General features: G+C 38.5%; 1 protein-coding gene across 1 annotated transcript; it reads right to left on the bottom strand.

Annotated features, from left to right (window-relative positions):
• Window positions 1–2530: 2530 nt before the first annotated feature.
• On the bottom strand, window positions 2531–13182 carry LOC149821943 (uncharacterized). Its single transcript, XM_089980197.1, has 8 exons — window positions 12984–13182; window positions 3927–4007; window positions 3752–3840; window positions 3579–3653; window positions 3119–3234; window positions 2878–2973; window positions 2749–2805; window positions 2531–2640 (listed from the first exon to the last, which is right to left on the bottom strand). Exons 1-8 carry the CDS (start codon window positions 13104–13106, stop codon window positions 2531–2533), a joined length of 747 nt encoding a protein of 248 aa, XP_089836323.1. The 5' UTR covers window positions 13107–13182.
• Between the last annotated feature and the right edge of the window lie 3954 nt (window positions 13183–17136).

The raw sequence follows: 17136 nt of genomic DNA, 5'->3' as shown, positions 1-17136 counted from the left end.
TATTTTAGTTGGGTCGCGTGAAATAACATGTAAACAACAAGGGGATGGTCCTGTCTCATTTTTTGTTAGAACCTTCCAAAAATCATACTTTCAAGTATTTTTTCTTGATCTGAACAATTAGATGTGTTTATTGTTGTTTACTCAATAGAGAACAAGTATTTGATTAAGATTTTTTTTATACTCAAGTGGGCCATCTAATAATTGGTATTTGGTGAGACTATTGCATTATACATACTAGAGAAAAGAAAGAAATCAACAAAGTTTTTCCTTTGAAAAAAAAATTTACTGATATTTTTTGGGTTGAAATCTATCAGGCCGTTACAATGCCATTTGTGTTTTGAATGGACGGCATCTCTGAATGGTTTAAAATGAACGGCTCACAATAAGCCTTATTCTCTGTTTGATGGGCACCATTCATTTTCAAGATGAACTGCATCTAAGAAGCCTATGACGATGTTACCCTCATAGGTGCCTCTAACCTGATCCTCTCTCTCTCTCTCTCTCTCTCTCTCTCTCTCTCTCTCTCTATATATATATATATATATATATATATATATATATATATATATAGTAATGGGTCAGTGCTAAATTCATTTGGTACTAAATTGTGTGCTAAATAGTTTTTTCAGGCTTTTTTCATTTTATTTTTAAATTCTGACCATACAGTTGTGATCTATGTACTTGATTTTATAGGGATCAGCTCTTGAAGCGTTTGATTCCAACACATGGGTGGGTTTTTATAAAGTTCAAAAAATCAACGATACAAAATCTTTGTAAAATTTTTAGGCTCCAAACATCATTTTTTTCATCGAAAAACACATGATTCATGTATGAATTCTTAGTAAATCGACTATGCCCAACACATTTATAGGGTCAGAACCGCATAAAAAGCACCGGAGAAGCTGAAAAACCCATTTAGCACATGGTTTAGCATCAAATAGTTTTACCACGAACCCATTACTCTCTCTCTCTCTCTCTCTCTCTCTCTATATATATATATATATATATATATATATATATAAGTTGAGTCATTGACGAGATACAGCTAAAGATGAGTCTTCAAAACTTTCATAAATAGACTGATAATTGAGCAAAGGGGCAAAGAAAATTGGTACATTTGGATGTTTGGAGAACCACGTAAATGCTTGCATGTTATAGGAAAACCGATGCTCGAGCAGAGCACAAGAAGAGGAAAAGAACATATACAGTATTAAAGAGGACCATATGCCCGGTGGCATAATGCTTTAACCAATTCAAGCTCGGAAGGGGGTGAATACATGGGCTTTCATTAAGTTTTTTTTTTTTTATATAACCTGAAGAAACCATACTCAACATGAAGACTTGGGCCACGCTGGCTCAGCCTACGGTCATCCTGCTGGCCATATAAATCCTAAGGCTAGGACCCCCGGGGCCTATGCTGGGCATCAGCTTGCGCAGAGGGGAGATGCCCATGGGAATTGAGCCTTAACCACCCGTCTAGTAGCCAGGGCCCCACCCCACTACACCAAGCTTTCATCAAGTTAATATACAAAGAGGGTGCTTAAATCTCAAAAACCAGTGGGTTTCCGCAGAAATGCACAGAAAATATCACATTTTTCATAAAGAAAGTTCAGCAGATTTCACCAACATTTTCTTGAAAATACAAAAGAATGCAAGAGAAGGATGAGTCAAATGGCCGGAAGGCATGTAAACTGACTCCATGGAATAGTGGAAGAAGGCTGCGCCAGGAGCCCTCTTTGGCAAGACTCAAACGCACCCTTACTGGACCTTGTGGTGCCTAAGGAAACCCATTCAGCTTGCAATGTTAGCAGTTGGTCTGGCTAGGTGGGTCTGCTTAAGGTGTTCATTTTTTTTAGGACGAGGAACCTTCACCGAGAACAGAGTGACTTAATGGACCTGAACCCCAGCAAGGCAAACCCTGGGTGGAGCTCTCCACTGCCTTACGTAGCCCACCTTCGAAAGCTATGGACACACCTAAGATGAGTGTCAGCTGGGTGGGTCGGATTAAGGTGTTCAAGTTTAAGACTATCAAGAGTTACCTACGATTGAGTGACCCTGACTTAAGCCTAGGCCCCCTTCCACTGCGCCAAACCCCACTTTGGGGCATGGACTTCGTTATTTTCATGGCACCATATGCATCCTATGACATGCATCTCAGAGGAGAAACAACATACATAGCATAAGATGCATGTCAAACTAAGCTCTCTCTCTCTCTAACAAAAAAAAACCAACTAAAGAATTGCACCATGAAGCGTGAAGATGTACCCCCCTTACAAACACTGCGGAAATGAAACAGCATTTCAAAAAACTATTCACTGCGAAAAATTGATATAAATACATGGCGCTGGGGGAAGTAGAGATCAGAACAAAAAAAGAGCATTACATAATGACCAATTTCTCAACCAGAAAGATAGCCTGCTGTTCATAATAACAGAGAATCACAAAAACTGCTCATCTCACATTTAAAGTTCACACATAATTCTCGCTAATAAAACCAAGCAAGCATTAAAGTACCATCTGCATTTGACGATCAATTCCCCCTTCCCCATCCACCCATCCTTCCCCGACCTCTAGCAAAACCCCGGCCCCCTCTTCCTCTTTCATACCCATAACCTCCACCGCCACCACCTCCACCTCCACCTGTCAATTTACAGACACAAAAACCAGTAACCATATAGAGCATAAAAGCATTAGTTTTGTCAACACAGAATTATCTTCAAGTGCATCAAATAAGCTGTCAACAATTACCACGGTATCCCCAACTTCGTCCACGTCCACCATGGCCCCAATTCCAGCCACCATTTTCTGTCATACAGAAGTATTATTGCATCACTTATAATAAATACACGACAAAAAATATAACAATAAGCAATGTACCTTGATTGCTGCTATAGCTTCTGCCCCAACCCCTTCCTCTCCCCCTACCCCGCCCACGTCCTCGCCCATATGAATCTGAACCTCGTCCATATGAATCTGCAGTTGAACATGGATATATAGCATTGACAAAAAGGGATTGACCAAACGATAAATTATCTTCACTCAATGTGGAACATGGATACACAACAAAGCTGCAGTTTATAGCATTGACAAAAAGGGCTGAAGCAAACAAATGAATTACCTTCTCCGGCAGGAGCAGTCATTGTGGATGCAGGTGCTTGCTTTTGTTGCTGCTGTGGCTGTTGTTGCTGCCTTTGTTGCTGTTGCCTATTCCCTAAGGATGCAGGAGCTTGATATCTACAAAGGCAAAAATAGATATCAGACATTACACTGACAACCACATGCTAAAAGCTATGTCACAAAAATTCATGGACACAAGGACAAGTGACGCGGATTTGACACGCAAGTTTGATTTTTTTTTTTTTTTTGAAAAATAGGACATGAGGACACCGAATTTTTTATTTTTTAATAAAAAAATTAATTTTTGATATTTTAATATTAAAAAATAGGGTTTTAATTTCATTAAAACAATACTTAAAATTATTTTAAAAATATTAAAAAAATATCCTGATCGTGTCATAGGGATGCCACCAAAATGACATGTCCCTGTGCCATAGGCTAAAAGTGATGCATGTATTTACCCTGGAGAATTCTTGTTCAGCTCTTTCGTTGAAAGTGTGATAGATATCATCGAGACATGCCGAGTCATCTCCAAACTGTGTCAGGCTTCCAAAGCATCAGCTAAAGCTTTTGCATTATGCAGGAGGGAAAATAAATCAAAAACTAAATAAATGATAATATGGATGGAACGTACGGCACAAGGCCCTCTTCAATTGGTTCCCAAACATCCGTTATGCTGGTGGAGCTGATAGCAGTATCTTGATCTAACCCAGGAATCCTTTTCTGAAGGTACAATTAAAACTCACAAGAATTAGCTGTAATAAGTTGAGAATAGATGAAAAAATAACATATTGATATATGTAATCAACCTTCATAATCTCTGCAATCGCCACAGTCTTGCTGATAGCCTGCCCCATGGCCTTCAACACAATCTCTTTAACCCTCTTATCCTGAATTCGTAAAATAAGACCAATTAGATACTCTTACCATTTCTCGGAGTTTGCCGCAAATGTGCACCCAATACAAACAAGCAAACTTGACCAACCAGAGAATGCTCTGAATGTTAAATATATTTCAATGTTGAGTACTTTCTTTCCCCTAGAATTTTTCACCAAAAGATCACAATCATGGACCTTGCAATGCAAATTGGACAGGACAAGGCTGTTTTGCATTGCAGATGACTAAGGTGACAAAAGTTGATCATCTCGACAAGAGTTGGCAGCATTCACCCAAGTGAATGCAAGTGACATCGACTTTGATATAATCCAGAGTAGACCATCCATAGTCCACAAACATTTACAATCACATTAATCCCACCTGCCAAGTTGACCTTCAGAAGGAGAATCAGATCTTCCTCCTTTTATTTCCCCTTCCAATTAAGGAAAAAAGGAAAAAGAACTTGCTGAAATGATATGCACGTCATACTTGAGTTTGACATTAAATACTTGGTTTCCCTTCCTATACATCTGCTTTTTGCTGGAAGAACGGCGTTTTAGGTTGCCAGCACTTGGAAATGATGTCTAGAGTCTAAACACATGGCTGCACACACACACAAGTTTTCTGTCTAGAGTTGCAGCATGCTTATGGTGCAACGCATGGCAGCTTTGAGAACAATTGGCACCAACACAGAATGAAACCTACACAGTTATGCAATAACCTACATGCAATTGAAGCATAATATTATAGCTTGAGAACATCTGTTGTTGGATATACCTACCCACTGTCATCCCACCGTGTTCATTGATCTTGCAATCAATCTTTCACATCATAAAAATGAAACAATAGCTAATGATCTAGGGCCTGGACACATTTTTTCCTATAAATTATGAAAAGGAAACATACTGCACATTTTCAGGCATCAAATCCATCCAAGCATGGCATGACAACAGCATGTTAAGAAAATTAATATTGCTCCCGAAACATACATTAGTGAAAGTCTAAACCTAAATAAGCAGAGTAGTTACACCACCTATCACTCAAAAGGAAAAGGATTAACAACAGTAATGTAATGTCCAGTAGTTTATCGGCTGCTCAATGAAAAGCTAACACCTAACATCTAACACATCCAAAAAGTGGACACCCACTAAGAAGCTACACTGCCTTTCCATCTCAAAAGAACACCTAACACCTCCAAAATACACCACTAGTATCAAATATCAACACCCTTGATTCTACATATATAGGTGACTTCCATTCAAGTGCATATGTAGATATTTCACAAGTGCATGACAAATGGAGCACTAAACTGACATCTTAATGAAAAAGTTGATCACTTGTGGGAAACCTAAAGAAAAAGGAAACAAACGGTAAACTAATAGCAACTAACATGCCCCTAAGGATTAAAATTGATAAGAAAGAAACAAGGGGTCTAGGATCAAATCATTAAGAAGTGTAAATATTGGCCAGATAATGATCAAGCTTTTGTTGGGAAGCTAACAGCAACCAATAAAGAACAAAGAAATTCTTCCCACACATTTGACAACAATATTGCAAGCTCTAAAATGCTTACTATGTGGCAAATATCATCTTACAATGGCTAAACATCACCAATGCCACCAGAAGGGAGGATCTTTTAAATAAATCAGTAAATTGATGCAAATAAATCATCACAAGAAATGTATAGCAAAAGCTAGCAGAATGCCTCATGCATTTGAAATGAAGCAACCATGTTCAGCTTCTCTCAATGGCTTCAGTTTGAAATCCTATCGTTGCACTTCATAACCAGTCCCCCATTTTTATTAAAAGATTCAAAAACTAAGATAAGTGGACATTAGTGGCATAAACAACTTGAAAAACATGATGAGTAAAAATGAATTAGCCTGAGTTCGTGCTCCACCGAATATCTACATTGACAATCAAATGTAAATGAGCAATGCAACACCGATAAAACCAAACAACAAGCACAGAAACACATCAGATTTGTGTGGTTTAGAAGTATGCCCACCCATGGTGAGATAAGAAGATTGCACTATCTATGGGAAATAAAACTGGAACACATGTCAACAGTACCTATGGGAAATAAAACTGGAACCCATGTCAACGGTATCTTTGAAAATAGGGCCAGATTATCATAGAAAAATAAATCCAGTAACGACCAGATTATCATAGAAAATTTTACATAACAAAGATCAAGAGAAAAAGAATTGATCACATTACCTTCACAACTAGTTTAATGATATGATGAACAGAGATGCACACAACTAACCAGCTTTCTTTTGATTTACATTAAAGTTCTTGTAAAACGAAAATAAAATTGTGCCATTTAACTGTGTTAGACTGGCATACAGTAAGAGGTTCATAGTTCCAGATAAAATGGATTATATTGTCATTTTTACAAGCCGGCTTTCTCTACCCTTTCTGTAAGCTTTCTTTTATTTGATATTCTTAGATTTGTATTCTTAAAACCCACCTAGATTCCCCCCAACCTCCCCTCCCCAAACAAACCCGCTACCCACCACCCCCACACCCCAACAAAAATAAAAAGAACCTTCTAAAGTATTCCATCTTATCCTTTTGCTGGGAAGTATCCTAAAGTAATTTTTATGACACAGATAAGCAGAAAATCGCCCCACATAACACGTAAAAATAGCTAGGTTTTAATAGATCTTGCTTAAGAAATTGGTGGTAATCCCACTGTACCTACCTCTCATCTTCTCTATGATGAATTCAGATAAATGACTACTTACCAAGAAGACCATAAGCAGAAGGCAGCATGGTATGCCAATTTAAATTGTAGACGATAAAAAAGAAACAGGCTAAAATTCTCAGTTAATAACAAAAACACAAGCCACAACCTAAAACATGCCAGACAAAGCTTGAAGAGAATACAAGCACCACTACTTTTTTTCTTTTCAAAGGCATTATAAAGTATAAAATCATAGCACCGATATCGCTGATATTATGAAAATATCTTGATATCTATGTCACATAGACTCTTAATAAGGGTCACCGCACCCACGTCAACGCGGGTGCGGCTACCATAAGAATCAGCAGCACCAAATGCTATCAACTCGCACCCAAGGTTAAAAATGTTCAGAAATGGACTCGGTCAGCTAATGCCGAGTTCATTTCAGTCCAAGTAAAAAAAATGAAATGTGTAACCCCCCCTCCTCCTCTGCCTCCCATCCCCACTCCTCTTCCTACGTCAGCGGTGGCAACACCGGTAAGCTTCTCTCTTCCTCTCTTCTTTCTCCTCTTCTGCCTCCTTTTCTCTTTCTTCTACTTCTACTTCTCCTTCTTCTGCCTCCTCCTCCCTTCTTTTCCTCCCTCCACCGCCTCTCTCTCTCTCTCTCTCTTCTACCTTCTCCTCTCCTCATTGTCGCAAGGGCCAAACCCAAGGTTGTGACGACTCCAGGGTTCAATTCTGTTGGGTTCAGTAAAACCTAAACCCATGGTTGCTGGGTTCATCTATGCTAAACCCAGGGTTAGTGGGTTCAACAGAACCTGAACCTAGATATGGGTTCGGCTTGTTAGGTTCAGAAAAACCGAACTAAGGCTTGCTGGGTTCGACAGAACCAGAACCCAGACCTAGGTTCAACATAACCGAAACCCAGACCTGGGTTTAGTAGAACCAAACCCAGCCTGAGCCTGGGTTCGGCAGAACTTGAACCCAGCATAGGTTCAATAGAACCGAATCCAAGTTTGGGTTGGATTTTATAATTCTATTCTAAATTTAGCCAGCTATTTTTAAGAATTGTATTTTAATAAAATATTATTTTTTTTAAGGATGAGAATGGCAGACAAAGGCAAAGGACTAGGGAACAAAATGAAAGGAATTGAGTAGTGCTAGTGTTGTTGGTAGTGGTAGTGTTGGTTCTCGTTCTTCAGTTGTATCATGTCATGATGGGCCACTAATGAGCACATGTGGAGAGACTTGAAAAAGCTGGAGAGGGTGGTGAAAATGCGAGTTTTCGATGCAATTTTTGTGAAGTAAGTTTTGTTGGGTCTTACACAAGAGTTAAGATTCATTTGTTGAAGATATCGGAACATGGGATTTATGGATGTAAAAGAGTTGCTGAGGGAATGCGAAGACAATACAAGATGAATATGAGAAAAATAAGACCATGACTAGATCTTGTGCAATCAATGTACCCTTTTTTAGTCGTCAAGAAGATGCTAAAAAAATGATTCTAAGAGGTAGATGAACAATACAAACATCATTCAATATACATGGAAGAGAGGAGATAGATAGAAAAGGAGGCACTTTTTTTCTAGTTCACTCTCCTTTAATGCAGCTAGAAATCCTTATTGGAAGGATTTGGTTACTTCTCTAGCAAATTGTAACTTGAGTGGATATATAGCTCCAAGTTCAGAAAAACTACGAACAACAATTATTGCAGAAGAAATGACAAATGTTGAGAGGTTGCTAGAGATTAAGAAATTTTCATGGAAATAAAATAAAGTTTCTATTGTTTCTGATGGGTGGACGGATATTCAAAGGTATCCCCTGATTAATTTTATTTTTTCTTCACTTAGTGGGTCAATATTTTTGAAAGAATTGATGCATCTAAAGAATATAAAAATGCTGAGTATTTGAAGGGGTTGTTTATAGAAGTAATAAAAGAAGTGGGTGATGACATAGTGCAAATCATCAGAGACAATACTCAAGTTTAGTGAAGTGCATCATTAAGTTTGGAAAGTGAGCATCATCATATTTTTTTTACTCCCTGTAACACATAGCTTGAATATGGACCTCAAGAGCATCTGCAACCCAAAAGAGGTAGAAGATTTGTCAACATATGCTCTATGTTCATAGATTGAGAAATTGGAACAAGATGTCAAAAATATTAAAAATTTTATTGTCAACCACCATCATGCTAATACCATATTTAATAGGCATTTTGATTTAAAATTGTTAAAGGTTGTTAAAACATGTTTTGCATTTACCATTGTGATGGTGAAAAGAATCACGAAAGTCAAGAATGCTTTAACTAACATGGTGATCGGTAATAATTGGATATTATATCGTGTTGATGATGTTGTCAATGCCCAAGAAATTAAAAAATACATTATTGATGATGAATTTTGGGATAAAATCATGTATTTGTTGGAGTTTACACAACCTATTTAGAAAATACTAAGAGAAGTTGACAAGGATGAGCCCATGCCTCACAAAGTTTATGAAATGTGGGATAATATGATAGAAAAAATTCAAGTTGCAGTTTTTAAGCATAAAAGAAAATGATCATGCATTGTATGAGTCTGAATTTTTTAATTATATACATTTAATTTTAGTTAAAAGATGAGATAAGAGCAACACTCCTTTGCATTGCATGTCACATTCTCTCAATCCCAAATATTATGCAAAGAAATGACAAGAAGGTGGTGTTGGTCGTGTCCTTAGTTGTCATAGGCGTTAGGCGGAGCCTAAGTAGTGAGACCCTAGAAAAGCCTAGGCGGGGGCCTAGGCGGTATCCCAAATAAAAAATAAAAATAAAAAAAAAACATAATAAGAAACATGTATACAACATAAAATCAATCAACAATAAGCAATAGACAAATACTATGTTGTTGAACACTCTAAAGCAATTATAATACATAACCTTAACTTGCTCAAACAAATTAAGAATAAATTAACAATTGAATAAACAAACAATACAACCAACAATGTGAAGAACAATACACAAAAAATAAAATCAAGTATACAAAAAATTAACAACAATAAACATAATACAAGCAATAGACAAATAATGTCTTCTTCTTCTTCTCAACAATAGCCGTCATACAAGCAATAGACAAATAATGTCTTCTTCTTCTTCTCAACAATATACATAATACAAGCAATGGACAAATAACATGTCTTCTCCTTCTTCTCTCTTCCTTGAAGACGAAAACAAATGATGTCTTAAAAAAAATCTTTAAAAAAAAAGCCTAGGCTCTAAAAAAAGCCTAGGTGGTATTATAGGGCCCCGGTGGGGCTGCGCCTAGGTCACCTAAGCACCACCTTTGACAACTAAGGTCATGTCCTTCCAAATTTAGATCCAGAGCTATCAAGGTATATAAATATGTATATGACAAGACTTTATCGAGAACCACATATTATAAAGCAAGTCACACAAGAGTTTAGAAAATTTAACTCTAGAAGGTTATATGAACAAGCATTACTAGCAAGAGATGAGGAGGATATAGATCCTATCACATGATGGTCAACATATGGATCAAAAACACTTTTTTTCCAATGTCTTACATTGAGATTGCCTGCTCCATCATTATGTTATGAAAGAAATTGAATCACATATGCCCAAATCCACAACATCAACAGAAACAAACTTGCCAACAAGCGTGAAGAAGATTTAGTCTTTGTTCATTCAAATCTTCGATTACTTTCATGAACCAATAAGAAATACAAGTACTATTTTTAAAAATTTCTCTTAGCTATATGACTATTCCGTAATTCCTTCATTTAAGCATGCATGTATTTAACATTTTAAAATTTTAATTGTAATGCAGACAAGGATCATCCAAATTTTGGGATGTAAACCCAGATGAATGTGACTTTGTGGGGGAGCATAATTTCAACATCGTAAACATGGACTTAACTGAGCTTGCTCTTCCTTCTTATGATAAAATTGATGAAGAAGAAAATTATTAGGATCATCACCTCATCATCATATACATTGTGTATGATATACTTTTGGTATGCAATTATGCATTGTTTGCTTCTTTTGTTAGTATAATTTTCTTATTTTCTGCTTGACTCGTTTGAATGGTATGCAAACAGCTTGACTTGACTTGTACTTCGTAGTTAATTTGATTTATTGCATGAATTTATGCATGATGAATTGATGATAATGATAATTATTTTATGATATGATAACTATTTTTATTTCATTAGTAATGCTAACTTAAAATTGTTAATATATATATATATACACCCTCCTCCTTTTAAAGTGTCGCATTGTCGTTCCACACCCGTATCTGCACCGACACCTATGTGACATAGCTTGATATTATCGGTATTTCAAGGTCAGTCTTGCTTAAGCAATTGGCGGTAATCCCACTGTATCTACTTCTTTGTGATGAATTCAGGAAAACGACTAGTTATTAAGAAGACCATAAGCACGTAGCATGGCATTGCAATTAAAATTCTACTTGATAAAAAGAAACAGGATAAAATTCCTGGTCTCAATACTCTCAGTTAATAACAAAAACACAACCCACAACCTAAAACATGACAAACAAAGCTTGAATAGAATACAAAAACCACTACTTTTTTTTCTTTTCAAAAGCAATATAAAGTATAGATCATAGCTAGTAACTGATATCCCTGAAATTATGAAAATATCTTGATATTATCGACATTTCAAGGTCAGCCAATATTTTCTTGATATATTCGAACATTGATATTATCACGATATTTTCCTGAGATTTTCAAGCAAATATCTTTTTTGTACATTTTAAGTACTTGTTTTCTGTTTTTGTTTCTTTTATATTTTTAAAAACTTTTTAAATTGTTTCCTTACATTTTTGCAAGAAAATAATATAAAACCTATTATTTCTTATCTTTTTTATTATTCTTTGTATTCTTTTTCTAATTTTAAACCTTTCATTATTTTCTCAAGACTTTTACAAGAAAAAAATTGAAAAAAAAAACGAGAAAAACATTGCTAAGAAAGTTATTGGTGACAATGGTATAAATATAAAAAATCACTTTAACATGAGACACATACTGTTACTAATTGCTGTTCATAATCAGGAAACTCCTCTTCAAGAATCATTGCCTTCTCCGTATAAATTTGCATGTAGGGACATAAAAAAAATGCAATCTTATCCAAACAGAAGAGTACAGAGAATAAGAACAGCACTCCTTGTGTTGACAGAAACCAAAAAAAAAAAAGAATAAACAAATAAATAAAAATTCTTAGACATTACATAATTTGAAGTCTCATTATGCAGCCAGAAAAGGCAAGGGAAAAAAATGAAACGAGTGACAGAATCACTTTTGGTCAAAGTTAAGCACTCTCATGAACATATAAAATTTGACAACAAATCAATTACGTGTTGATAAGCCAATAAAGGAATATGAATTCAATAGTTCATCCAGCTTAATATAAAGAAGAAGGTTTTATGCAGTATCCGTGAAACTTTCTCAAGCAGTCAATATAAACCAGTGCCAGGAACTCCAAACTAACAAAAACTCAAACTGACAAAATAAAAGAAGACAATAGGTTTCAAGCACTTAAATGTAGATTCAAGCAGTAATATTTACAGGGGCTGTTTTGCAATATTGTCACCTTGTGAATCTAAGTCAGACAACTAGCATCTAAAACATCGGTTAATATACAGAGGGAATTTGTGTGTGTGAGAAAGAGGACCCTAAACCTGATTCGAAGAATCGACGAGGCATGGAAAAATATCGAAAAAAAAACTACAAACAAGTGAAAAGGAAAAGAAGAAGAAGCAACTTCTAAAAGTCCATAGGATGGACATGCAAATGACAATGAGGCCCAAATTCTGAAGCCTGGGAAAAATGAGCACTGGAACACAACGAACACCATCCATCCACTAGCCCAACATAAAACCAAACGGAAAAAGAAAAAGAAAAAACGAAACATAAAAAAGGAGTACCCTTCTTAACATGATTAACAAAAAAGGCGCAATAGTAAGTCCCTAACAACATACACACAATTTTCACACAGATCCAACAACACCCAACTCCCCAAATCAAACAACCCCCAAAACAACAAACCACCCACAAAATTAGATTCAACCCCCCAAACACCCACATCCAAAATCACATAGAAAACCAATATAATAACGAAAAACAACGACTACCAACATCATATTTCCAAAAACCCACATTCAAAATCACATAGAAAACTAATATAACAACGAAAAACAACCGCTACCAACATCATATTTCAGAAAACCCAACAAGAACAACACAAAAGAAACGATGGAACCAACGAGTTCTCTACAGAAGCCACCTGCAGAAGACTCGTTGCATAGCTCGTGTAGTTCCTGATGAGGCCTTGGGTGGTAATCCTGATCTCATTCTCGCTGATGGCAGATTGGGTCCTAGGCTTCTCCACCCTTTGGTATCTGTCCATGGCTCCTCAAAGATTAGGGTTGCTCTTCCAGTCCCCACACGCCACTGCCCCTGCCTCCAAAACCCTTAGATAAACCCTAAAGTCGTTCCAGAAAGAACCTCTAAAATTAGGGGCACATTTAAACATCCTCAGCACCAAAATCCACACGACTTTAGACTAAATTACTACGGCTTGCATATTTGTTTCAGCAGTTACCCATATGGGAACAATCTAATTAAACATGGTCAACACCAAAACTGACATAGTTTGGGGCCTTGGGCCTAAAGATTACTATATGAGCATATTTTTAAAGCAGTGACCTATATGGGAATATTGGTCTATGCTAAAGAAAGGGCAGGACTGGACTCCAACAGATTAGCGGTTTTGGATCTCAACCTTTTACGAGATTATTTTTTAGTAGAAATGTGAATGGGTCGGATATGCGCATTATTGAACTGTGAAAACTAACCTTGTTGGATCCAACTTAACTGAATTTTGGGTCAGATGAAAAAAAAGAAAGATAATATCATATCCAAATTTGATTGTATAATCAGACATAGTTTTTCACTACAAGAAAATAGGTTGTTAGCGACGGACGTTAGCGACGGAAAGATTCCGTCGCTAGTTAGCGACGGATTGGCGAGCGACAAATATTCGTCGCTATTATCACTGAATCTTAAGAAAGTAGCGACGGAAGATAGTCCGTCGCCTAGTCCGTCGCTAATTAGCGACGGATGTTGCGACAGATTGTTTTGTCGGTACGATCGCACCATTTACCGACGACGTTAGCGACGGAAACTAGTCCGTCGCTAACTAGCGACGGATGTAGCGACAGAATATAATCCGTCGCTATTTTCGTGAATTTGATTTTACGTTGGCTTAGCGACGGAATTAATCCGTCGCTAAGCCGTCGCTAACTTTCGAATAACCCTAATCCCAACCAGGTTTTCCTTTTCTTCTTTCGCTGCTCCTGCGCCGGTCCCGCTCCCGCCGTTCGCCGGTCCCGCTCCCGCCGTTCGCCGGTCCCGCCGTTCGCCGGTCCCACCGTCCGCCGGTCCCACCGTCCGCTGGTCCCACCGTTCGCCGCCCGGAGAAAGGTAACGCCCTCCCCCTCCCGTTTCCGGCAAGGGGTTAACCCCCTGCGTGCCGTTTCCGGCAGGGGGTTAACCCCCTCCCGGTTCACACAGGGGGTTAACCCCCTGCCGTTTCCGGCAGGGGGTTAACCCCCGTTTTCACACAGGGGGTTAACCCCCTACCGTTTCTGGCAGGGGGTTAACCCCCTCCCGGTTCACATAGGGGGTTAACCCCCTGCCGTTTCCGGCAGGGGGTTAACCCCCATTTTCATGCAGAGGGTTAACCCCCTGCCGTTTCTGGCAGGGGGTTAACCTCCTCCCGGTTCACACAGGGGGTTAACCCCCTGTCGTTTCCGGCAGGGGGTTAACCCCCGTTTTGACGTAAGGGGTTAACCCCCTGCCGTTTTCGGCAGGGGGTTAACCCCCTTCCGGTTCACGCAGGGGGTTAACCCCCATTTTCACGCAGGGGGTTAACCCCCTGCCATTTCCGGCAGGGGGTTAACCCCCTCCCGGTTCACAGGGGGTTAACCCCCTCCCGTTTCCGGCAGGGGGTTAACCCCCTTCCGGAAAACGGAGGGGGTTAACCCCCGCGTTTTTCGGCAGAGGGTTAACCCCCGCGTTTTCCGGAAGGGGGTTAACCCCCTGCATTTTTCGGCAGAGGACCCTTGCCCCTTGCCTTTCCGGTAGGGGGTCGACCCGGGCAGGGGGTCGACCCCCTGTCGGAACAGCAGGGGAGTCGACCCCTTGTCAGAACAGTTTTTTTTCCGTGGTGACTTCATTTTAAAAAATTGTTTTTTTGTGCAGATTTCTCAACGGAACCAACTCGTGCTCGGCCACCTGTGGTAAGTAAATGACAAAAACAATGCAAATCGGGTAAATACCCGTGGTGAGTAAGTGATGCAAACGTATCACATGTTATTTAATTTATTGAATGCAGCACTTTATTGTTCACACACTCACTTAGTTGTTGATATCTAGGACTGCTTTGTTGGAGTTCGGAGATCATGCTGAGCATGATTTTAATGTAGAAATATGGAAGTGTTCTTATTTTTGGAGTACGGAGTCCATGCTAAGCATGGTAGTAGTTAGTGAGATATTGAAGTGTGTTTGCTGCAGGTACATGTTTGCCATTTATTTGATATGAATGATTATGATGTATTGCAATATTTGATGTAATTGTATCCATGCTTGCATGTAGTTACTTTCAATTTGATTTTGACTTCCATGTTAAATTTTATAATAAAAGCATGCTTCAAATGATTGTATCATGTCATTAATAGTTTGCACATGAAAATATTAAGTTATCAATGCATGCATCAAAATTCTTGTTATTGTTTGACATAGTATATTGCATGATAAATTTGATATTTTCTTCATCGTCGCATTCTGATTGTTTTTTTCTTAATTCGTTAGGATACTATTCGTAACATCATACGACAGAATGACTGCAAACCGTGAATGGATGTACCGTAGGATAGTGGACAATGAGTTATCGCATGAATATATGGATGGTGTCGATAGTTTTATTGAATTTGCAACGGCGAGTGTCAGTACGGTAGATCCCACAGGTCGGATTAGCTGTCCCTGCAAGATTTGTAAGAATAATCGATTTGTAGAACCTCATGGCGTTAGACATCACCTATACAGGAAGGGTTTTGTGAGTGATTATCAGAACTGGGCGTTTCATGGAGAAGAATTTAGAAACGATTTTGATGCACGGGTGAATGTGGTGCACGATAATCCATATACGAATTTGATATTTGATGCTGCAGGAACAGAACTGGGTTCTGCTATGAGTTCTAGTGATGTAAGAACTGTCGTAGATGAAGAATCACCAAACGATGCAGCTAGTAGATTTTATGATTTACTTAAAGATGCTGATGAGCCACTTTGGAACGGTTGTGAGAGTCACACTATCTTGTCTGCAGTTCTTCAACTAATGAATTTGAAGTCCGAGTATAATTTGAGTCAATCATGTTTTGACCGTTTGTGCATGATTGTGAAGAGTATGTTGCCTAAAGATGAGAAATTGCCACAAAATTTCTATCGTGCGAAAGTTATGGTCAACGCTCTAGGTATGGGTTACAAAAAGATTGATGCTTGTCCAAATCACTGCATGTTGTATTTTAAGGAGCAGGAAAACGACATATCATGCCCGTCATGTGGGCATCCTCGGTTCAAGCCAAAGACAAGAGGCAATGGTAGCACGAGATCAAAGGAAGTTTCATACAAGTCGCTCCGCTACTTTCCTATCACTCCTAGATTGCAGCGATTGTATATGTCTTCAAAGACAGCTAAACACATGAGATGGCATGCAAATAAAGTTCGACACGATGAAAACAAGATCACGCATCCTGTTGACGCTGAAGCTTGGAAGCACTTTGATCGTACTCATCAGAACTTCGCAATGGAAGTGCGAAATGTTAGACTCGGTCTATGTACAGATGGATTTAATCCATTTGGGGGTAGATCAACTCCATACTCATGCTGGCCAGTATTTGTAACTCCATACAACCTTCCACCAAGCTTGTGTATGAAACGTCCAAATCTTTTCTTGTCTCTGTTGATCCCTGGTCCGACCTCACCTGGCCAAAATCTTGATGTATATCTAAGGCCATTGATTGATGAATTAAAAGTACTGTGGGATGACGGTGTTACCACGTATGATGCCCACAAAAAACAAAATTTCAACATGAAGGCCGCTGTTCTATGGACAATCAGTGACTTCCCTGCATATGGTATGTTATCTGGTTGGAGCACACATGGGAGGTTGGCTTGTCCGTACTGCATGGAGGATTCCAAAGCTTTTAGATTGAGGCATGGAAGGAAGCCTTGCTGGTTTGATTGCCATCGTCGATTTCTACCCAGCGATCATCCGTTCCGACGTCAAAAGAATGCATTTACAGCAGGCACAACTGAAATGGAAGGTCCATCCTCAAGATTGTCTGGCATAGAGATTTTAAGAAGATTGCGATACT

The sequence above is a fragment of the Nuphar pumila genome, chromosome 11 (genome assembly GCF_984573655.1).
Source record: "Nuphar pumila chromosome 11, dmNupPumi1.hap1.1, whole genome shotgun sequence".
NCBI lineage: Eukaryota > Viridiplantae > Streptophyta > Magnoliopsida > Nymphaeales > Nymphaeaceae > Nuphar > Nuphar pumila.
Note: the sequence above shows the minus strand (reverse complement) of the source record. Positions and strands in the feature narration are given on the sequence as shown.